This window comes from Artemia sp. Qi Xiang Cuo, chromosome 4 (genome assembly GCF_049724085.1).
Source record: "Artemia sp. Qi Xiang Cuo chromosome 4, ASM4972408v1, whole genome shotgun sequence".
Lineage (NCBI taxonomy): Eukaryota > Metazoa > Arthropoda > Branchiopoda > Anostraca > Artemiidae > Artemia > Artemia sp. Qi Xiang Cuo.
Window position 1 is genome coordinate 30512599 of NC_142797.1, and position 25406 is coordinate 30538004.

At 33.5% G+C, this 25406-nt stretch overlaps 1 protein-coding gene across 1 annotated transcript in view; it reads right to left on the reverse strand.

The window, feature by feature from the left end:
- Positions 1–2842: 2842 nt before the first annotated feature.
- The window catches only part of LOC148952989 (uncharacterized), a 44957-nt gene continuing 22393 nt past the window's right edge, over positions 2843–25406 (reverse strand). Inside the window, exons 3-4 of the mRNA XM_089087488.1 lie at positions 21573–21727; positions 2843–3212 (exon numbers count right to left, since the gene is read on the reverse strand). Coding sequence (XP_088943614.1) covers positions 2901–3212; positions 21573–21727 — 467 coding nt within the window. The 3' untranslated portion in view covers positions 2843–2900. The remainder of the gene's footprint in view (positions 3213–21572; positions 21728–25406) is intronic.

Here is a 25406-nt window from a genome sequence, read left to right on the forward strand (position 1 = left end):
CGCCCCGTCAACCACTCCCTCTTTCTCATTTTGGAATTTAAACTGCACTTTCTGAAGCTAATAACCTTCTGTGTGAAACACGTAAACCCGAATAACTAAGTATGAATCTAAGTTGAATTTGAATGAGAAGCATTTTTAAATGACTTTGAGACTAAAAAAATGAATTTTGATACCAATAGATACATCAAAAGAATCGGATTTTGGATGCTGTTTTTCAATAGATAAGTTTCATCAAGTTCAGTCTTACCCATCAAATGTTACGAGCCGGAAAAAATGTGCCTTATTTTTGAAAAAATTGGGACACCCCCTAAAAGCCATAGAACCTTAATGAAAATCACACCATCAGATTCAGAATATCAGAGAACCCTATTGTAGAGGTTTCAAGCTCCTATCTGCAAAAATGTGGAAGTTTGTATTTTTTGCCAGAAGAAAGATCACTGATGCGTGTTTATTTGTTGTTTTTTTTCCAGGGGTGATTATATCGACCCAGTGGTCCTAGAATATCGTGGGAGGGATCATTCGAATGGAAATTAAAAGTTCTACTGCCCTTCTCAAGTGAAAAAAAAATGGAGGGCAACTAGGCCCAATCCCACGCTCATTTTTTCCCTAAGTCACCCGAGCAAAATTTTGAGAAAGCCATTTTGTTCAGCATGGTCAAAAAATATAAGAACTATGTCTTTGAGGATGATTGAATCCCCCACAGTCCCCGTGGGAACGGCTTCAAGTTATGAACTTTGCCCAATGTTTACATACAGGCTAGTATTGGTTATTGGGAAGTATACAGACGTTTTAAGGGGGAATTTTTTCTGGTAGGGGGCGGTCGGGGGTTACCTGGAAGTATCTTTCCATGGAGGAAATTTTGTTTGGGGGAAAGGACATTGCCATGAAGGGGGTGCCGGATTTCCCAGCACTATTTAAAAAAAAGGAACAGGTAGACCCTCCTAAAAAAACGGGATAATTTCTGTTCGATTTAAGTTTTGATGTTGCTCCTTACTTTCAGTTGAAAAAATTTTTTTTTATTTAATCTTAGTTCAGAATTAAAGCGTAGTTTCTGAAACTGGGAAAGGTGAAAGCCTGCAACAACAATTTTTCGTTCTGTAATACGTAGCTAGCCAAAAATACAATGACTTAGTAATAGTAAAAGTATTTAATAGTGTTAATAAGCAAGAGTTAGGAACACATTAGTTTTGATTAAAGCCTTGCAAATCTATTTCTTGCCATTTCCATCTTCTCCACCTATAGTATGCCTATTTCATGCCGTTTATTAACCTTGGCTTCTTTATATTACATAACCATGGGTTGGTTTGGGCATAAATGAGCCCAAACCATCCCATTCATTCTCCACCCCAACCGAACCCATTCATTCTTCATTTTCGAAGCATCAATAAGAAAGTTAAAATTAGTAAAGAGGTGCAGCGGCGCCAGTAGCCCTCGTATTTAGGATAATTCCTGATTGTTCTAAGTTTTATCGCTACTCTTGATTTCTATTATTAAAAATATATTTTGATGTTAATTTGACGATTGGATGGTTTGTCTTTTTGGATATTCTTTTATTTTCAGAAAATAGAAGTTTATGAAAGACCTTGTGGGAAGGTAGGCTTATATGGTACTTTGGCTGAAGCTGGCGTATTTTTAGTTAAGACAGTCATTCTCCGTATTATTCGAATACGCTGAAAATCATCACAAGGATAAAGAGTAAGGTAATCCAAAGTAAGGATTACCTTACTTATAATTCTCCTAGTAAGGTAATCAAAAATTTTTTAATCAAATTTTTGTTTTTTTTTGTTTAGAAGAATATTGGTAAATGGAGCGAGCCTCATTATAAAAAACTAAATTGATTTTATGTTTCAAAATACATAAACTATCTTTGTATCAACATTTTTAAAGAATGGTTACATTCCTTTTAAGGTACATATTTACTTCTAGAAGGGAAAAAACGGAGATTGCCGTATTGATTGATGCATGATGATTGATGTATGAGTACAAGTCTTCGGATTTGATTTATTTTGTTTCTATTTTAATTACATAAATTATTATTTGAGTCTAATTTACAACATCTTTGATTTACCTTTTCAACGGATAATAACTTCAAGAATTTTATAGCGGTATTGACAAACTACACAAGCCTTTGTAGACTGGCGCGTCTACGACTGAGGCAAGTCAGAGTAATCTTGTTTGAGCATTCCCCTCTTAAAAACTTAAGACATTTAAAGACTTGGTTTTCAAACATTTTTTTTTGCTTATACTATTATCAGGACTCCTTATAACGTCGCTGAGAAAGTGTTTTGAAATCTGACTCTCTTTAGTTGTTAAAAATTGGTTTTAATGTTCACTTTTTATTTTTCATCATTTTCAACATGGCAAGTCGGCAACCTTTTCGAAATCCCATCGCGACAATTGTCAACCATCATGGCAAACAAAATGGCTGGGCACATTGGATAAAATAATAGAATAATGGGAAAGTTCAAAAAAATTTTGTCAAAAGCTAGTCAAACTTGAATTAAATTAAACGTGAAAATAAAAAAATATTTAATGAAGTTATAAAGACAAAAATAATATTTTTTTTTGTTATTATAGCTATTGAGAAGCGCAGTTGTTGAACAAGATGACACAAGTCAAATCTAATCTTGGATTTATTATCTTTAGAATTAAAATTGGTCTGAATTTGGTTCTAGTACAGTTCAGTTCTATTTTACTGTGCAACCCTGGCTCACGTTTCAGGTGCTAGAGTCTTTTCACATATTTCACGATTCTGTATTTTTTAATTTTTTTTATCTCTTTCGATTATCTTCTGAATAAAATATTGTGCATTTTCTAATAAAGATGTATAGACGATGAACAGTTTATTTAATAATACGAATAAAAATAAATAACGAAAAACTTAAACACTTCAAAATCAATTATTTATTACATAGCTTTGCTTGCGAAGACTGACTGGAAACACTGTTGTGGTAAGCAGCTAGACTTGCAAGGTAAGGGTGGTAAAGGTACTGGGCTGTTGGCAAACTCAGAGGTACAGCCATGCTTCTTGCTGGCTCTTCTCGTGGCATAAATCTCAGAGTTACATGGCGTGGGTTCTGGGAATGAATTAATCCAAAGTTCGGATTAAAGAAGGGAGTATTTTGACTATTGGTAAGGTGGGTATATGGACTTGATTGCTGCAGCTGACGACGTTTTGTTTTGTAGCGGCGATTCTGAAACCATATCTTCACCTAAAATATATACAAAGAGTCAATAATTGATTAATTTAACTAAAATGGAGCCATTTAGAGACCAACAGACTTCGTCAATCAATCAACAGAGACGCTTCCAAAAAGAAAATTCATCGGCATTCTAATTTTAATGTCCTTTTCATTTTGTTGAAAAAAATTCCCAGTATTTATCGTCGTTTTCTTATGTATGCAAATAGGGGATGTGTCTAAGTACAAAATGCTCGTTTGTTTTAATTTTTAGAATGGAAATAGTAAAATTGATTTCTTAGAAAAACCATGAAGTTTCTGATAGAAAAGTTTTTTTTATTATTATTTATAGAAGTAATCCTTAAATTTTGGGACTGTCCTTTTGACCGTACATGTTACAGGTTCAAGCAAGTGCTTTGAAACTAAACCTAAAAATAAGAATAATAAAACATGGATTTGTGAAATTGCTTTTGAAAGGTTCATTGAGGTCGTATGTCCAGTCTTATGCGTTTCTCATATTATTGTCAATAATTGGTTAAAAAAACCGTGTACTTGGTCATGTATTTAATTATTGCCAAATCAAAGCCAAAAAACTCATATTATTGTCAAGAATAACAAACCTAAACTTCAGTAAGCGAGTATAATGTATATAACACAATAAAAGGCAGAAGTGCATTGGCTATATGTCCAATCTTACACAAGTCTTATATAGCTGCCATTAAAACAAACCAGATTATATACATAAAATGTTATGATAGTAAAAATATTACAGTAGGAGTATTGAATTTTGAAGTTGTTTTTAAATATTGTCAAGTTTTGAATTTGAATTTCAATTAAAATTTTATCCAATATGATTCTTATACATTTTGGTGACAAAGCGAATAAAATAATGTATGTAGCATTATAGTACGCTTGAAATTATTCCCGGATGAATATTGGTTTTTCGGGTACTTGTCTATTATATAAAACACACTCGATAAGTGAAGTTTGGCTAATTCTAATGTAATAAAACAAAATATGATGAAAATATAATAGTTTAGAAACAGATTTGGGTTATATATTTGCACATTAGAGGGATGGTAGTGGGGGTAAAGCATAGCATATGTTGAATACGTAACCTAAACAAACCTATTCTAACCTAACCTAACCAAAATACCAACTAAATACTTAAATAAAATATAGCTACAATTTATTTTCCAACCAAGACAAAGCTAACTCTCTGGTATAAAGAAGTTGCTTGACCAGTTTCTTGTCTCATTTTCACATCATTTGCGATCGAAATTCTCGAGTGTGTTTTATATTTTAGACAAGTACCGTTTTTCGTCCCGTTTACACTGGCATGGAAACCCAATTAATTTACTTTGCATAAATTATGATTTCACTTAGCTCACCTAACTTAACCTATTTAGGAAGTTAAGCTTTTTTTAACTTAGTGATCACCTGTGAAATTTATTATAGCCTAAACTTGAAAAATGGCATCAACTGAAAATATGATCATGGATTTTATTAGAAATAGACCATATAATGTTCAATCCAAAGAGCGAAAATTACAAGGACACTTTCGAAGATGGGCAGCTCATTTAGAATTTTGCTGTGGCTACTATGTGATTCTAGGATACTATATGATACCTATTGATGTCTCAATTTTTTTAGTTTGACGAATAAACTTTAGAAATAGGTCTATAGAATAATTAAATAGTAAAAATTCGTTTTTTAAAGAAATTTTACAAATTAAATAGTAAAAATTTGCAAGTCTAAAGTGTCAGCTGAACGGTTTGATAAGTAAGACAATACAGACGTTACTGGTTTACTTCCTTTCCTTTGCCACCTTATTGTATTTTTATTTTTTCTATTAATGGAAAACTATAGTAAGATAGTAAAAGACTGTAGATGAAACTTGCCTAGCTTTATTTAATGACAACATTGTATTTTTAGGTGCTAGTGGTCGGTGTATTATCAAATTGTAACACTAGGATTCTTTTCAATTTTTGGACGTGAAAGCTGTGACATTTCAGTCAATATTATAGACTATTGTTGGAAACAGGGGCATCAATTGACAAAAATATAGGGGGAAGTAGACACCATACATGTTTCGTAATCTATCAAAGATACATTTTTTCTTTCATTAACTTTTTAAATTGAAATTCAAAATCTTTGGTTAATCCTCGATATTTTTGGAGTAGTAAAAATAGGGCACTTATGTATTATAGCAAACACACTCAAGAAGTGAAGTTAGGTTAATCCTAATGAAATATACCAAAAACTTCATTCTATATAATAATATAATTTGGGCTATATATTTGCAAATTAGGGGGGGGGGCGAGAGTTAAAGTAACCTAACTTAACCCAACCTAACCTTACCCCAACCCGCCCCTAATGTGCCCTATAGCCCAAATTCTACAAGTCCAATGCATTCTGTCACCCGTTATTTGTCTGTATGCCTACGAAACCGGTTCTCATAGATCGTAAATTCAGCAAACTACTCGACTGTGTTTGAATTAATACATAAGTACCAAAAATATTGTTTATGTTTCAATGTGAACGGGAAAATTTCAATCTGAAGAGACCCAAATAAAATCCCGTAACTTGTGCTACTTAGCGTAGGCTACTTAGAGCAATGTAGGCTACATCCGGCCTATAAAAGCAAATACTTAATTTTGGGTTTGTTTTCTATTACGAAAAATGTTTTTGTGTTGAAGTTCTTTTTTCAACACAAAATGTTTTTGTGTTGAAGACAATTTATGAATGAACTTTAAGCAGATACATTGCATTGGCGAGATATTAAAATGCCAAGGAACTGAATAGTAAATGATAAAGTACTAAAATGGTTATCATTAAGGTCCAAGGAAGACAAGGAATGGAGAAAAGAAAAAAAGATCTAAAAGATGAAATGACAAAGATTGTTGAAAAGAACTTTAGCACAAGTTGCTGAAAATATTTCTGCTGCAAAATCAGCGGGCAAAATTCCCTGGGAAAAATTGCAGCCATGAATTAGTATAGCTTTTAACTTAGTATAATGGCTCTGGACTAATCCAATATACACATATAATTACTATTTTGGGATTTTCTTTTTTAACTATGATTAATTTAAAAAACTTTTTCCACAAGACAAGTTTTCAAAGAAAAGTAAAGAGCTCCATTAAGCTAGGAGTAAACAAAAATAAAGTCAAATAATCTTTCAAGCGTAAAACTACCACAAATCACTATCAATAAACAAATGAAACTCAAAACGAACATATATTACAAAACATAGCTGAGTCAAACTCAAAACGAGCAAAAATTAACATGAGTAGGGATGATAACCCCCATGTCTTCTCAAGACCAGAAAACAATTTGCGCTTGACTGAAAAAGAAATTACCGTGGATTGTCAGTTTAATTGACATACACTGACATTTCTTCCTTAAGATTTGATAATTTTTATTTGTGAAAGTAAGAAAGGTGAAAACATTTCAAACGTATTTGGTTTTCAGTAAAGCGCAAATTGTGTTCTGGTCTTGAGAAGGCATGGGGGTTATCAGTCTTACTCATGTTAATTTTTGCTGGTTTTGAATTTGACTCGGCTATTTATTGTAAGTTCTGTTCTTTTTTAGTTTCATTTATTTATTGATAGTGATTTGTGGTAGTTTTAAGCTTTGAAGATTATTTGACTTTGTTTTTGCTCATTCTTGGCTTAATTGAGCTCTTTAAGTATTTTTTAATTTAATTTTATAGCCTCTGAAGTTGACCTGAAAAATAAAAGTTAATATAATTCCAAAAGATTCTATCTATGCCCTTTGACAACCTGGATACATATACACTCTTTTTATTTATTTAAATTGTAAGAGCAGAAGTAGTAATAGTGGTATCCCCAAAATTTCTGAGGTATCACCAAAAGTTTTTCTCGATGTATTGCTGAGGTGTCTTATTGGCAACCATAAACACAATGCTTTATGATTTATTTTAAAGAAACATTTAATTTTAAAGCATATTAGGCCAATTGCATAATTATGTGTGTGTGTGTGTGTGTGTCTGTGGGGGGGATGATATACCCAATATCTCTAAAGACACAGTTACTTGGACATTTTATTCCTCTGAACAAAATCGCTTTCTCAAAATTTTGATCTGACGCTATTGGAAAATTAAAGATTTTGGGAAGTGAGCTGTTGCTCCTTTAATCTCTTTTTAGTTGTAAAAGGGACACCATACACTCGCACTGTAATTGAAGCGCACGGGGGAGGACTTCCCCCTTGATATATCTAGTAAAAACATTTTAAACAAGTAAAAACAGAGTGAAAACATTTTAAATATATTTTGTTTTTAGCAAAGTGCAAATTGTACTCTGGTCTTGAGGAGGCATGGGGGTTGTCAGCTCGACTCGTGTTAATTTTTGCCCGTTTTGACTTTGACTCGGTTGTTTATTGGATGATTTAAATAAACAAAATACGTTTAAGATGTTTTAACCTTTTGGCTGATTTTGGATTTTTTATGATCACCCTTTCTGTATATACCTTATATGCCCCCAGGGCATAATTGACAACCCTTACCCTGAGGGCTGTGGGGGATGGTTTCATCATCAAAGACATAATTTCCAGACCTTTCATTTATGTTGAAAAAGATGGATATATCAAAATTTTGGTTGTATATTTTTAGGGAAGTAGTAGGCGTGGGAGGGGGATTAGTTGCCCTCCGATAACTTTTGGCTATTAAAAATTTTTAAACTCAGCGCATTAGGGCTCATTCAGCTCATTCAATTTCCAACCAAATGAGCCCTTTTCGAAGTTCCTATGACAACTCCTTCGATACGAAGTGAAAAAATTACATTGTACCCACATCGATCTTTACTTAGGCAGCGTTATTGCGCTGCCTATGATCAAAGAAATTGACCTCTCTCATATACATTATCAGTAATGATTAACGTTGGTAGATACCTGATCAAAATTGTTTAGTCCTGGGCACTGTTCTACACAATCGATAATCCTACTAGCCCAAGAATCGACTCTGATGGCTCTTCATCTAGTAAAGAGTCCACTTAGCAAGTTTCTTGTCGTCACTCTCCACTCGCTGTCAGTAGGGTAAGAGGTACCATTTCTACGAGACGTATAGCAATCTCCATGTTATTTGCGTACGCCCCCGTACCAAACAGGTTTTTCTGGTAGGTATTCTATTCTACAGGGCATTACACCTTTGCCAAGAGATTTACGCAATTTAAGGACAAGTTTTTCTGACGTAGATTTCTAGTTCATGATATACAAGTTTTTTTTTAGGTTAAATCCGTGGTCATTCATCTGTAAGTTGATTAGTAGGTTTTTTTTAAACTTGGCTATTAGGTTTTTAAACCTATTACTACGAACGCTACATGCATTCCACTTTTAGAACTACGAGTGACATTGTGTGATGCTATAAGACTGGTTTCGTTTCATGGGTTCATTAATAGAAGGACTAATGTTTTTGAAAAGGGTAATTACTTCTTTAGTTTACGAGATTTGCGAATTTTTTGCGAAAAGGTATTTGCGTAAAGGTATTACGATGGTTAAGAATGCCTCACGGGTAATTAAAGAATGGGATGCTTGCATCACAAAATACAAAGAATATGCTCAGATACTTAATAGATTTGACGCCTACAAGAGACATTGGTAGAAGGTATTCAATAGCTTAATTGAAAAGTAACGATAGAATGATATTGTGACTTGACCTAGCTTTACCTCGCCGATGTGGTCTGTATAATACATAAGTGATGATTTGCACAGTGTTGTCAATTTTAAATAGTTTAGAAATAAAAAAAATTAACAAGAAATGGCTGAAAAGTGTTTTGAGGGAGTTGAGTTGCACGAGGGTTCAGTTACATGCGGATTCAGTTACACGGGGATTAGTTAAATGGGGTCGAGTAGCCGGAGGTTCAGTTGTACAGGGTTTCGGTTATACAGGGGTTCAGTTACATGGGGGGTTCAGTTGTACGGGGTTTCGGTTATACAGGGGTTAAGTTATATGGGGGGGGGGGTTCAGTTATTTTTTCTGATTTTGTGTGTTTTCGCAAGAAAATAACTGGTCTTTTAGCAAACTTAGCCATAGCTACCTGAAACTCTGCATAAATATCTTCATTTTTAATCTAATTGCATAGCTACTAAAGGAACATTGAACATTTTTTCTGATTTTCTGTGACCACCCGGCACCCCAAAGACTCTTGAGCCTCCATTATAATACTTTTTAAGGCTTGATTATATCTTTTCAGAACAAATTATTATTTTAGGGAATTATTTCGGTGAAACTCTGTGGTCGTTATAATACACAAGTTCCATTTGAACGGTGTTGTGAGGTCCCTTACCACAACCCCAAAGGGCTCCGATACCCCCACCCCAACCCCCCAGGAAGCCCCCGGAAAGCAAAGGTTCTCTGGACCCCCAAAGGACCCCCGGTGCCCCGATTCCTCCTGAGTCCCCCATTATAATACTTTTTAAGGCTTTATTATATCTTTTCAGAACAAATTATTATTTCAGGTAATTATCTCGGTGAAACAGTTAGAGACATTTTAAGAGATGATTTTAGAAAAGGACTTGAGGGTGAAACTCTGTGGTCGTTATAATACACAAGTTCCATTTGAACGGTGTTGTGAGGTCCCTTACCACAACCCCAAAGGGCTCCGATCCCCCCACCCCAACCCCGAAGGAAGCCCCCGGACAGCATAGGTTCTCTGGACCCCCAAAGGACCCCCGGGGGCCCCGATGCCTCCTGAGTCCCCCATTATAATACTTTTTAAGGCTTTATTATATCTTTTCAGAACAAATTATTATTTTAGGGAATTATTTCGGTGAAACAGTTAGAGACATTTTAAGAGGGTTGTGAGGTCCCTTACCACAACCCCAAAGGGCTCCGATCCCCCAACCCCAACCCCGAAGGAAGCCCCCGGACAGCAAAGGTTCTCTGGACCCCCAAAGGACCCCCGGCGCCCCGATGCCTCCTGAGTCCCCCATTATAATACTTTTAAGGCTTTATTATATCTTTTCAGAACAAATTATTATTTTAGGCAATTATTTCGGTGAAACAGTTAGAGACATTTTAAGAGATGATTTTAGAAAAGGACTTGAGGGTGAAACTCTGTGGTCGTTATAACACACAAGTTCCATTTGAACGGTGTTGTGAGGTCCCTTACCACAACCCCAAAGGGCTCCGATCCCCCCACCCCAACCCCGAAGGAAGCCCCCGGACAGCAAAGGTTCTCTGGACCCCCAAAGGACCCCCGGCGCCCAAATGCCTCCTGAGTCCCCCATTATAATACTTTTTAAGGCTTTATTATATCTTTTCAGAACAAATTATTATTTTAGGCAATTATTTCGGTGAAACAGTTAGAGACATTTTAAGAGATGATTTTAGAAAAGGACTTGAGGGTGAAACTCTGTGGTCGTTATAATACACAAGTTCCATTTGAACGGTGTTGTGAGGTCCCTTACCAGAACCCCAAAGGGATCCGATCCCCCCCCCCCCACCCCGAAGGATGCCCCCGGACAGCAAAGGTTCTCTGGACCCCCAAAGGACCCCCGGCGCCCCGATACCTCCTGAGTCCCCCATTATAATACTTTTTAAGGCTTTATTATATCTTTTCAGAACAAATTATTATTTTAGGGAATTATTTCGGTGAAACAGTTAGAGACATTTTAAGAGGGTTGTGAGGTCCCTTACCACAACCCAAAAGGGCTCCGATGCCCCCACCCCCACCCCCAAGGAAGCCCCCGGACAGCAAAGGTTCTCTGGACCTTCAAAGGACCCCCGGCGCCCCGATACCTCCTGAGTCCCCCATTATAATACTTTTTAAGGCTTTATTATATCTTTTCAGAACAAATTATTATTTTAGGGAATTATTTCGGTGAAACTCTGTGGTCGTTATAATACACAAGTTCCATTTGAACGGTGTTGTGAGGTCCCTTACCACAACCCCAAAGGGCTCCGATCCCCCCACTTCAACCCCGAAGGAAGCCCCCGGAAAGCAAAGGTTCTCTGGACCCCCAGAGGACCCCCGGCGCCCCGATGCCTCCTGAGTCCCCCATTATAATACTTTTTAAGGCTTTATTATATCTTTTCAGAACAAATTATTATTTTAGGGAATTATTTCGGTGAAACAGTTAGAGACATTTTAAGAGATGATTTTAGAAGAGGACTAGAGGGTGAAACTCTGTGGTTGTTATACTACCCAAGGTCAATTTGAACATTGTTGTGAGGTCCCCGGCCCGAAACCCCACAGGGCTCTTATCCCCCAAACAACCTACGTAGGAAAATTCCCGGTCTGCAAGGGTCTCTTTGGTAGCCCCGGAGATCCCCTCGCCCCCCAGTCAACCGAGCCTCCCTACTAAAAATTTTTAATCCGTTAATATATGTTTTTAGAACAAATTATTATTTTAGGGAATTATTTCGGTGAAACAGGCCCTCATAGGTGTTTGTTGTCTGAAACCTATAGTTTGGGATGAATAGTTTGCTATTTCAAGCTTTTCTGAGCTAAGGTTTCTTAGTATTTCATAGGTGTGTGTTGTCTGAAACTTATGATTTTAGGTATGTAATTTGCTATTTCCGACTTTTCATAACCAGATTTCTTAGTCTTTCGTAGTTATGTGGTGTCTGAAACCTATCATTTGGGATGTGTGGGTTGCTATTTTTTGAATTTTCTGAGCTGGATTTCTTAGCCTTTCGTAGGTGTGTGTTGACTGAAACCTCTGATTTGGGAATGAGTGGTTTGCTATTTTTGACTTTTCTGAGTTAGATTTCTTAGTATTTCATAGGTGTGTGCTTTCACAAAACTATGGTTTGGGAGGTGTCGTTTGCTTTTTGGACTTTTCAGAGCTAGGATTCTTAGTCCCTCATACGTGTTTGTTGTCTGAAACTTCTAGTTTGGGATGAGTAGTTGGATATTTCAGACTTTTCTGAGCTAAGGTTTCTTAGTATTTCGTAGGTGAAGCTTCCACATCAGTTTTAAGTTCACCAAGACATAAAAAATTTAAAGTTCAGTTCTAATTTTTCCATTGAAGATAGGAAAAGTTATACTATTATTGTGATTATTTTCTATGAAGATAGAAAGTTTCACTTTAATTCTAAAATTTCTTAAATTCAGTTCCGACTTTTCTCAAAGAGATGAGAAAATTTAAAGTTCAATTCAAAATTATCTCAACGAAGTCAAGGAAAGTTCAAGTTCCCTACCGAATTTTACCAAAGAACACAATTTAATTCTAATTTATCCAGAGAAAATAAAAATCTTCCACTTAAGTTCTTTATTTCACAAAGACATAAAGAAATTTAAAGTTCAATTCTAAATTTTTCAGTGGAAGATAGAAAAAGTAATACCATACTTGTGAATATTTTCACGGAATATAAAAAGTTCTAGTTCAATTTTAAATTTTTTCAATGAAGTGAAGAAAAGTTCAAGTTCCCTACTGAATTTTACCAAAGAACACAATTCAATTCTAATTTATCCATAGAAAATAAAAATCTTCCACTTAAGTTCTTTATTTCACAAAGACATAAAGAAATTTAAAGTTCAATTCTAAATTTTTCGGTGGAAGATAGAAAAAGTAATACCACACTTGTGAATATTTTCCCAGAAGATAAAAAATTCTAGTTCAATTTAAAATTTTCTCAACGAAGTGAAGAATAATTCAAGTTCTCTTCATAATTTTACCAAAGAACACAATTCAATTCTAATTCCACCAGAGAAAATAGAAATCTTATACTTCAGTTATTTATTTCACAAAGACATAAATAAATTCAAAGTTCAATTCTAAATTTTTTGGTGGAAGATAGAAAAAGTAATACCATACTCGTGAATATTTTCACGGAAGATAAAAAAGTTCTAGTTCAATTTAAAATTTTCTCAATGAAGTGAAGAAAAGTTCAAGTTCTCTACTGAATTTTACCAAAGAACACAATTCAATTCTAATTCCTCCAGAGAAAACAAAAATCTTCCACTTAACTTCTTTATTTTACAAAGACATAAAGAAATTTAGAGTTCAATTCTAAATTTTTCGATGGAAGATAGGAAAAGTAATACCATACTTGTGAATATTTTCCCGGAAGATAAAAAGTTCTAGTTCAATTCAAAATTTTCTCAACGAAGTGAAGAAGAATTCAAGTTCTTTTCTGAATTTTACCAAAGAACACAATTCAATTCTAATTTCACCAGAGAAAATAAAAATCTTCCACTTCAGTTCTTTATTTCACAAAGACATAAAGAAATTTAAAGTTCAATTCTAAATTTTTCGGTGGAAGATAGAAAAAGTAATACCATACTTGTGAATATTTTCCCGGAAGATAAAAAGTTCTAGTTCAATTAAAAATTTTCTCAACGAAGTGAAGAAAAGTTCAAGTTCTCTACTGAATTTTACCAAAGAACACAATTCAATTCTAATTTCTCCGGAGAAAACAAAAATCTTCCACTTAAGTTCTTTATTTTACAAATACATAAAGAAATTTATAGTTCAATTCTAAATTTTTCGATGGAAGATAGAAAAAGTAATACCATACTTGTGAATATTTTCCCGGAAGATAAAAAGTTTCAGTTCAATTTAAAATTTTCTCAACGAAGTGAAGAAGAATTTAAGTTCTCTTCTGAATTTTACCAAAGAACACAATTCAATTCTAATTTCACCAGAGAAAATAAAAATCTTCCACCTAAGTTCTTTATTTCACAAAGACATAAAGAAATTTAAAGTTCAATTCTAAATTTTTCGGTGGAAGATAGAAAAAGTAATACCATACCTGTGAATATTTTCTCGAAGAGATGAAAAATTTAAAATATTGTTCCAAATTTTTCACAGAAGATAAAAAAGTTCAAGTTCCCTTCGGAATTTTACCAAAGAACACAATTCAATTCAAATTTCAACAGAGCAAATAACAATCTTCCACTTAAGTTCTTTATTTCACAAAGACATAAAGAAATTTAAAGTTCAATTCTAAATTTTTCGGTGGAAGATAGAAAAAGTAATACCATACTGTGAATATTTTCTCGAAGAGATGAAAAATTTAAAATACTGTTCCAAATTTTAAACAGAAGATAAAAAAATTCAAGTTCTCTTCGGAATTTTACCAAAGAACACAATTCAATTCTAAATTCTCCAGAGAAAATAAAAATCTTCCACTTAAGTTCTTTATTTAACAAAAACATAAAGAAATTTAAAGTTAGATTCAATATTTTTCAGTGGAAGATAGAAAAAGTGATACCATGCTTGTGAATATTTTCCCGGAAGATAAAAAGTTCTAGTTCAATTTACAATTTTCTCAATAAAGTGAAGAAAAGTTCAAGTTCTCTTCTGAATTTTACTAAAGCAAATTTTTTCTTGAATTCGCCTCCTGGATAAATAAAAAGACATTTCATTCAAGAAATTATGACAAATTCTAAGTAAGTAACAAACTGTTTCTTGAATCCTCCTCCTGAATGCACAATACAGATATTTCATTTAAGAAATTACGAAAAAATTGTAAGCAAGTAACAAACTCTTTCTTGAATACACCTCGTGGATACACAATGCAGAAATTTCATATAAGAAATTATCAAAAATTTTAAGTAAGTAGCAAATTATTTTCTTTCTTGAAGTTACCTCATGGATACATAATGCAGAAATTTCATTTAAGAAATTATGAAAAAATTGTGAGCAAGTAACAAACTCTTTCCTGAAGTCACCTCGTGGATACACAATGCAGAAATTTCATTAAAGAAATTATGAAAAAATTGTAAGTAAGTAGCAAATTCTTTCTTGAATTCACCTGCTGGATAAACAAAAAGACATTTCATTCAAGAAATTATAACAAAACTCCAAGTAAGTAACAAACTCATTATTGTTTTCACGACTTAGATACACGATGTAGAAATTTAATTCAAGAAATTATGAAAAAATTCTGAGTAAGTAACAATTTCTTTCTTGAAGTCAACTCTTGGATACACAATACGGAAATTTCATTCAATAAATTATTAAAAAATTATCATAAATTGTAAGTAAGTAGCAAATTCTTTCTTGAATTTGCCTCTTGGATAAACAAAAAAGTCATTTCATTCAAGAAATTATGACAAAATTCTAAATGAGTCACAAATTCTTTCTTGAAGTTACCTCATGGATACACAACGCTTTACTGTTTTCACGACTTATATACACGACTTATAAATTTAATACAAGAAATTATAAAAAAAAAGTAAAGGAAGTAACAAACTCTTTATTGATTTTCATCTGTTGGATACAAAAAAAAAAAAATTTCATTCAAGAAATTATGACAAAATACTAAGTAAGTAAAAAACTCATTCTTGAATTCGCCGTTTACATGCACACTACAGAATTTTTAGTCTTTGAGACCTCTAAACGTGATTAAACACGTTTTGAAACTACATGCTATTTGCTTGCCTTTCCTTGGCACCTTTCCAAACGAGCGGGGATTCCCCACTGGTTCCTACACATTGCAAAAAAGTGACGTTGATCTAGGTTCACTTAGACCTAGGTTCACAACCCAAAAGTTGGGTTGATCTAGGTTCACTTAGAGTGGCGCGCCACTCTAAGTGAACCTAGATCAACCCAACTTTTTGGATATCTCTCTCACTAAGACTCTGTTTGTGTGTCGTGTCTGTGCGTGTCTCGTCTCTATGTGTGTGTGTCATCACAGAGACGTTACAGAGACGACACAGAGACGTCACTTTTTGTGCAATGTGTAGGAACCAGTGGGGAATCCCCGCTCGTTTGGAAAGGTACCAAGGAAAGGCAAGCAAATAATATGTAGTTTCAAAACGTGTTTAAACACGTGTAGAGGTCCCATTGAATGAAATGTCTGTATTGTGCATGTAAACGGCGAATTCAAGAATGACTTTTTTACTTACTTAGAATTTTGTCATAATTTCTTGAATGAAATGTCTTTTTTTTTGTATCCAAGAGATGAAAATCAATAAAGAGTTTGTTACTTACTTTCCTTTTTTTTTATAATTTCTTGAATTAAATTTCTACATCGTGTATCTAAGTCGTGAAAACAGTAAAGCGTTGTGTATCCATGAGGTAACTTCAAGAAAGGATTTGTTACTTATTTAGAATTTTGTCATAATTTCTTGAATGAAATGACTTTTTTGTTTATCCAAGAGGCGAATTCATGAAAGAATTTGCTACTTACTTACAATTTATAATAACTTTTTGATAATTTATTGAATGAAATTTCCGTATTGTGTATCCAAGAGTTGACTTCAAGAAAGAAATTATTACTTACTGAGAATTTTTTCATAATTTCTTGAATTAAATTTCTACATCTTGTATCTAAGTCGTGAAAACAATAATGGGTTTTTTACTTACTTGGAATTTTGTTATAATTTCTTGAATAAAATGTCTTTTTTTTTATCCAGCAGGTAAATTCAAGAAGGAATTTGTTACTTACTTACAATTTTTTCATAATTTCTTTAATGAAATTTCTGCATTGTGTATCCACGAGGTGACTTCAGGAAAGAGTTTGTTACTTGCTCACAATTTTTTCATATTTTCTTAAATGAAATTTCTGCATTATGTATCCATGAGGTAACTTCAAGAAAGAAAAGAATTTGCTACTTACTTACAATTTTTGATAATTTCTTAAATGAAATTTCTGCATTGTGTATCCACGAGGTGTATTCAAGAAAGAGTTTGTTACTTGCTTACAATTTTTTCATAATTTCTTAAATGAAATAACTGTATTGTGCATTCAGGAGGATTCAAGAAAGAGTTTGTTACTTACTTAGAATTTGTCGTAATTTCTTGAATGAAATGTCTTTTTTATTTATCAAGGAGGTGAGTTCAAGAAAGAATTTTCTTTAGTAAAATTCATAAGAGGAATTGAACTTTTCTTCACTTCCTTGAGAAAATTGTAAATTGAACTAGAACTTTTTATCTTCCGGGAAAATATTCACAAGTATGGTATTACTTTTTCTATCTTCCACTGAAAAATTTAGAATTGAACTTTAAATTTCTTTATGTCTTTGTGAAATAAAGAACTTAAGGGGAAGATTTTTATTTTCTCTGTAGAAATTAGAATTCAATTGTGTTCTTTGGTAAAATTCCGAAGAGAACTTGAACTTTTTTATCTTCTGTGAAAAATTTGGAACAGTATTTTAAATTTTTCGTCTCTTCGAGAAAATATTCACAGGTATGGTATTACTTTTTCTATCTTCCACCGAAAAATTTAGAATTGAACTTTAAATTTCTTTATGTCTTTGTGAAATAAAGAACTTAGGTGGAAGATTTTTATTTTCTCTGGTGAAATTAGAATTGAATTGTGTTCTTTGGTAAAATTCAGAAGAGAACTTGAATTCTTCTTCACTTCGTTGAGAATATTTTGAATTGAACTAAAACTTTTTATCTTCCGGGAAAATATTCACAAGTATGGTATTACTTTTTCTATCTTCCATTGAAAAATTTAGAATTGAACTCTAAATTTCTTTATGTCTTTGTAAAATAAAGAACTTAAGTGGAAGATTTTTGTTTTCTCCGGAGAAATTAGAATTGAATTGTGTTCTTTGGTAAAATTCAGTAAAGAACTTGAACTTTTCTTCACTTCGTTGAGAAAATTTTAAATTGAACTAGAACTTTTTTATCTTCCGTGAAAATATTCACAAGTATGGTATTACTTTTTCTATCTTCCACCGAAAAATTTAGAACTGAACTTTAAATTTCTTTATGTCTTTGCGAAATAAAGAACTGAAGTGGAAGATTTTTATTTTCTCTGGTGAAATTAGAATTGAATTGTGTTCGTTGGTAAAATTCAGAAGAGAACTTGAATTATTCTTCACTTCTTTGATAAAATTTTAAATTGAACTAGAACTTTTTATCTTCCGGGAAAATATTCACAAGTATGGTATTACTTTTCCTATCTTCCATCGAAAAATTTAGAATTGAACTCTAAATTTCTTTATGTCTCTGTAAAATAAAGAACTTAAGTGGAAGATTTTTGTTTTCTCTGGAGAAATCAGAATTGAATTGTGTTCTTTGGTAAAAGTCTGTAGAGAACTTGAACTTTTCTTCACTTCATTGAGAAAATTTTAAATTGAACTAGAACTTTTTTATTTTCCGTGAAAATATTCACAAGTATGGTATTACTTTTTCTATCTTCCACAGAAAAATTTAGAATTGAACTTTGAATTTCTTTATGTCTTTGTGAAATAAGGAACTGAAGTGGAAGATTTTTATTTTATCGGTTGAAATTATAATTGAATTGTGTTATTTTTTAGAATTAAGAAGAGAACTTTAATTCTTCTTAAATTCATTGATAAAATTTTAAATTTAACTATAACATTTTATATTCCGGAAAAATATTCACATGTATGGTATTACTTTTTCTATCTTCCACCGAAAAATTTAGAAATGAACTTTAAATTTCTTTATGTCTTTGTGAAATAAAGAACTTAAGTGGAAGATTTTTATTTTCTCTGGATAAATTAGAATTGAATTGTGTTCTTTTGTAAAATTCAGTAGAGAGCTTGAACTTTTCTTCACTTCGTTGAGAAAATTTAAAATTGAACTATAACTTTTCATCTTCCGTGAAAATATTCACAAGTATGGTATTACTTTTTCTATCTTCCACTGAAAAATTTAGAATTGAACTTTAAATTTCTTTATGTCTTTGTGAAATAAAGAACTGAAGTGGAAGATTTTTATTTTCTATGGATAAATTAGAATTGAATTGTGTTCTTTGGTAAAATTCAGAAGAGAACTTGAACTTTCCTTGACTTCGTTGAGAAAATTTTGAATTGAACTTTAAATTTTCTCATCTCTTTGAGAAAAGTTGGAACTGAATTTAAGAAAATTTAGAATTAAATTGAAACTTTCTATCTTCATAGAAAATAATCACAATAATAGTATAACTTTTCCTATCTTCTATGGAAAAATTAGAACTGAACTTTAAATTTTTTATGTCTTGGTGAACTTAAAACTGACGTGGAAGCTTCACCTACGAAATACTAAGAAACCTTAGCTCAGAAGAGCCTGAAATATCCAACTACTCATCCCAAACTAGAAGTTTCAGACAACAAACACCTATGAGGGACTAAGAATCCTAGCTCTCAAAAGTCCAAAAAGCAAACTTCACCTCCCAAACCATAATTTTCTGAAAGCAGACACCTATGAAATGCTAAGAAATCTAACTCAGAAAAGTCAAAAATAGCAAACCACTCATTCCCAAATCATAGGTTTCAGTCAACACACACCTACGAAAGGCTAAGAAATCCAGATCAGAAAAGTCAAAAAATAGCAACACACACATCCCAAATCATAGTTTTCAGACACCACATACCTAAGAAAGACAAAGAAATCTGGTTATGAAAAGTCGGAAATAGCAAAATACATACCTCAAATCATAAGTTTCAGACAACACACACCTATGAAATACTAAGAAACCTTAGCTCAGAAAAGCTTGAAATAGCAAACTATTCATCCCAAACTATAGGTTTCAGACAACAAACACCTATGAGGGCCTGTTTCACCGAAATAATTCCCTAAAATAATAATTTGTTCTGAAAAGATATAATAAAGCCTTAAAAAGTATTATAATGGAGGCTCGGGAGTCTTTGGGGCGCCGGGGGCCCCTTTGCGAGCCTAGAGAACCTTTGAGGACCGGGGGGTTCCTTCGGGGTTGGGGTGGGGGATCGGAGCCCTTTGGGGTTGCGGTAAGGGGACCTCACAACACTGTTCAAATGGAACTTGTGTATCATAACGACCACAGAGTTTCATCCTCAAGTCCTCTTCTAAAATCATCTTTTAAAATGTGTCTAACTGTTTCACAGAAATAATTCCCTAAAATAATAATTTGTTCTGAAAAGATATAATCAAGCCATAAAAAGTATTATAATGGGGGCTCAGGAGTCTTTGGGGTGCCGGGTGGTCACACAAAATCAGAAAAAATGTTCAATGTTCCTTTAGTAGCTATGCAATTAGATTAAAAATGAAGATATTTATGCAGAGTTTCAGGTAGCTATGGCTAAGTTTGCTAAAAGACCAGTTATTTTCTTGCGAAAACACACAAAATCAAAAAAAATAACTGAACCCCCCCCCCCCCATGTAACTGAACCCCTGTATAACCGAAACCCCGTACAACTGAACCCCCCATGTAACTGAACCCCTGTATAACCGAAACCCTGTACAACTGAACCTCCGGCTACTCGACCCCATTTAACTAATCCCCGTGTAACTGAATCCGCATGTAACTGAACCCTCGTGCAACTCAACTCCCTCAAAACACTTTTCAGCCATTTCTTGTTAAATTTTTTTATTTCTAAACTATTTAAAATTGACAACACTGTGCAAATCATCACTTGTGTATTATACAGACCACATCGGCGAGGTAAAGCTAGGTCAAGTCACAATGTCATTCTATCGTTACTTTTCAATTAAGCTATTGAATACCTTCTACCAATGTCTCTTGTAGGCGTCAAATCTATTAAGTATCTAAGCATATTCTTTGTATTGTTGATGCAAGCATCCCATTCTTTAATTACTCGTGAGGCATTCTTAACCATCGGAATACCTTTACGCAAAGACCTTTTCGCAAAAAATTCGCAAATCTCGTAAACTAAAGAAGTAATTACCCTTTTCAAAAACATTAGTCCTTCTATTAATGAACCCATGAAACGAAATCAGTCTGATAGCATCACACAATCTCGCTCATAGTTCCAAAAACGGAATGCATGTAGCGTTCGTAGTAATAGGTTTAAAAACCTATTAGCCAAGTTTAAAAAAAAAAAACCTACTAATCAAATAACAAATGAATGACCACGGATTTAAACGAAAAAAAAAATTTTATATAATTAAATAGAAATCTAAGTCAGAAAAAATTTTCCTTAAATTGCGTAAATCTCTTGGCAAAGGTGTAATGCCCTGTAGAATAGAATACCTACCAGAAAAACCTGTTTGGTACGGGGGCGTACGCAAATAACATGGAGATTGCTATACGTCTCGTAGAAATGGTACCTCTTACCCTACTGCTGTCTTCGCTATGTCTGGCAGCTCTGGCCTTCTGTCTTCGTAAACTTCCCTCAACTTTGAAAAGGTCAGGCTCAGGCCTTTGGCCCTTGGAAAACTTCTGCTTTGCTCAAACACTACTCGGGTATACAGCCATGGGATCAAATCGCTCGAAGTAAAGTTTTGCTGGAATATCCTTTTCCACTAAATCTTTTCTCGCTTTTTTGATTCTACAAAAGTGTCAGTATATATAAGAAAAAGTGGGCTATCAGTGATTTCAAGGCTATTTTACAACGTTTTCGCGCTTCAAGCTTGAATGCGTAATTTAGCTTTAAATTTATTGGACGCAAAGACATATTTATATAGACATACAGGTATAAATAGACTGACCATGTTTTAATCTTCAAATTAGAGCCTTGTTGTTTATTAATTAACGAGGATAAGAAAGTCAGATAAGGTCAAATGAAATTACTGTTTCAATTGACTTACCTGGGTTTCAGTTAACTTCAAAAGTTGAGCAAGGTCAGCTCTTTCTGGTCCTGATAAGTATTTTTGAATACTGAACCTCCTTTCCAGCTCAAACACTTGAGCATGTGAAAACGCTGCTCTTGACCGCTTCTTTCGAATTCGATTGCAGGAATCTTCTGCAATAAAAAAAAACAAACTATTGAGCCATGGGAAACATGCCTTGAGCAGTTTCAGCAAAATAAACCGTGTTTTGAATCACGGTAAATCAAAAAGTAGACAACATGCTGTATCTCAAATTCAGGCGCGTACGTAGTAATCTATTTCAAATAGAGCAATATGTGGATGGGAGATTGGAAAAAAAACAAGAATAGCTTATACCTATCTAAAGTGGGAAAAGTTATAGGCAAAATATCGCTGATATTAGAGAAGACAAAGCTCCACCTCCAACAATCCCTATCTGCATGATTGAATTTTACCAATCAATGCAGAAGGACAGAAATGCAACCGTGAATAATACAAGATACATCATTATTTTTGACCATCAATCTATTTGAGGTATATTTTGTAGGATGCTTACAACACTAGCATGCCCATTGACATCCATTGGACATCTAGCGTGTCCAAACAGATATTCTGGCTATTACCTTTAAATTCACGTTTCCAGGTCAGGGCATAATTTGATGTGGGGCAAGGTGGCGACTCCCCTTACCCTTCCCCCAACTGAAGTTTGGTTTCTTCAAAAATCTTGTCAAAAATAAGATAAACCTCCATAATTAAAGCATCCACAGAAACGAGTCAGTTTTCTTCAGTATATCTTTGCCTTTATGGGATTATTTGACTCGTTTTTTAGTTCTCACTGTCATTGGCATTGCCACTTAATTTGGGAAAATTGGCTCCAACTTTGCCCCCCCCCCAGGATTTTGACGAAATTACACCACTGTTCCAGGTCAGTAACATTTTTTGGGGATAGGTCGAGCATACCTCTATCTCAACCACCGTGCTCGAGCATAGTGATATTTGTGTAATTCAAATGACGCCGTGATACAAGACATACACTTTAGAAGAAAAAAAAAAACATAACTAAAATACACGTTTTCTTCGATTGTTATTAACAAGTATCCTAGTTGTTTGTATACCTAAGGCTTTTTAACAACAAAAAATATAAAAAAACAAGCTGAATGTCAAAAGCTTCATTTTCTCACTACAATTAATGGAAGGAAAATATTGCATTTTGAAAAAATAGTCTGGTAATCATAGGCAGTGCAATCGCGCTGCCTAAATAAAGAACAATGTTGGCACAATGTATTATTAATCTGAGTAGGGTTCTAAACCCTATGCTCTTTAAAAGCCAGAATATAATTTGTAAATTACTGAAAAAAAAATCAAATGAATTTACTGAAAAAAATGTGCATTATCAGTTTAATATACATATGTTCATATTTATTCCTTAAAATCTTAATTGATTTTTTATTTCTCAAAGATATAAAAGTGAAACATTTAAAAGAATTTTTTCAGTAAAGTACAAATTATATTCTGGCTTTTAGAAATCATGGGGTTTAGAATCCTATTCAGATTAATTTCTGCTCGTTTTGAGTTTGACTTATTTTAATTTCTGTTTGTCTTGGGTTTTATTTATTTATTGATACTAATTCATCGATATTTATTGATACTGGTAGTTGTAAGCTTGGCAGATTATTTGATTCTATTTTTGTTCATTTTTGGTTTAATGGGGTTCTTTACTTCTTCTTTTTTGAAGAAAACTTATTTTGTGCAAAAAGTTTTTTTGATTCATCAAATAAAATACGGGAAGCAGACTGGAAAAATCAATCAATTATGCCAACTTGGCATTGCCAAGTTTGAGAATGTATTCTACGAATACATCTCTGATATTTATCACGCAACAACTTTTGAATTGCGACTGCCAAAATGTCAAACTAAATGTCAAAATACCAAAACGTCTCTAACCATTGTTGTAGCCCTATAAAATGACTACATATTATTGAATTTAGAATCTCCCAAAAATTAGCTTTAGATTTGACGAGGTTCACAATTACTGCCCATGGAACAGATTCAATCCTTTGATCAATGACTCGGGCACTCTGAAAACCTTTACTATCTTTATCGTTTATCCTATTATTAGGGTTAGCGACTTCAATCTGACATCATATATTTAGCACGAGGAGTCTCTTACACATTTGCACCTAAATTTCTATAGAATATGGTTATTGTAAGGGGCTCTTAAAATTTCAATGGCCCAGTCCTCCGCAAGATCTTAATCTGGCCCTGGGGACATCCCATCTTAGTTGGGTTTTAAATGTGGGCTGGCGTCTCATGGGGTAGTATTGCTTATTGATTACATACGGTTCGTTAAATTATTTTTTTTTTTCAAATGATTTTACCGAGTTTTTGTAAGCTTGTTTTGATAACTCTGGAGATGAACCTTCTGTCAGATGAGTGGCGTTAGTTTACATTACCATGTCCGCTTTGTTAGACCACCTGGGCTTAGGATGAGGCTCACTTTACACTTGAATATGGATTGTTTATACAACAACTTCTAATCCGATTCGAGTGCCCACCGAGTTGAATGCTAAGTGGCTGAGGACAAGAAAGATGCCAGAATTATATGGTATCTGTGGTAGCATACTGGGTTTTCTAAATGGAGTGATTAAGAAAAGGTGCCGACGTTTCAAGTGATGGCTGGTCTAGCCGACGAGTATCATAATTCTCACGGATTATGAAAGTGTTTAAAGTTATAAACTGTCTAAAATGTTTCGGCAGATTTTTTTGTTATTATTTTATGACGGTCTATTATCTTGAGTCATTGAATGTTTTTTCTTCGTGAGGTCTTTCTGTCAGAATATATAAAACTATCATCAAATGGCTAATACTTGAAGTAAGTTTAAAAAAAACGTTTGGATTCTCTTTCCAAAAGGCTCCTGTTAAAATTAAATCTTAAAACTGGAGTCTATTTTACAGTCATGCCCAAAACAAAAGGGCGCATCTAAAATCTTCGTAATTTTACAGATAAGAAAAAACAATATGTTTACGCTTTGTAAATCCGAGTGATTTGTCAGATTAATTATTGATAATTTGATCAATAATGATCATGCTTTACCATTTTGAGCTATTGAATGTTTTTTCTTCGTGTAATTTTTCTGTCAGACTAAAACTACCATAAAATGGTAAGTATTGGCGGCGATTTAAATTGTGGCTGGATCGTCCTTTTTTCCTTTGTGTTGTTTTTTGCCTATTTCCCATAAAGGTAAAGTTTAAATATTTTAATAATGTTCTACATAAGTAAATTTTTATATAAGGTATATAAAAGAGATATATCCTTTAATGTTAGCTGAACCGACAGTCTAAGAAAATTTGCTAACTTAGGTGGTCTCTGGAAAAATATATAAATTTTTATAGTCATATTTTGATTGTCAAAATAACAACAACTATAACATCAGGATTGAGTCATGTTTCTATCCTAATCCAAATTTCATACTAGAACCTATTCCTAAGGTAAAAAAACGTTGGAAAATGGAAAAGTGTGGAGAACTTCCGATTCATATAATTCAGCAAATAAAGCTAAAACTGATTTTTCCAGTGAAATTCTACAGTGAAGCTGAACCGCACCATGAGTTATTTTATATATAAAGGGGCTGCTGCCATCCTAAGCCTCTCGTTATTTTCACTAAAGTTTCAATCATGTTAAACATACTAATCATCAAGGAAGCATAGGCTAAACCTTAGTGCAAAGAGGGTGATACCCCCCCCCCCTAGGGGATGGTAGCCTCGATCATATTCAAAGTAGACTATTTTGTTTTCAGCTTCAACGTTGCTCTTTACTTTCATTTTTCTTATAAA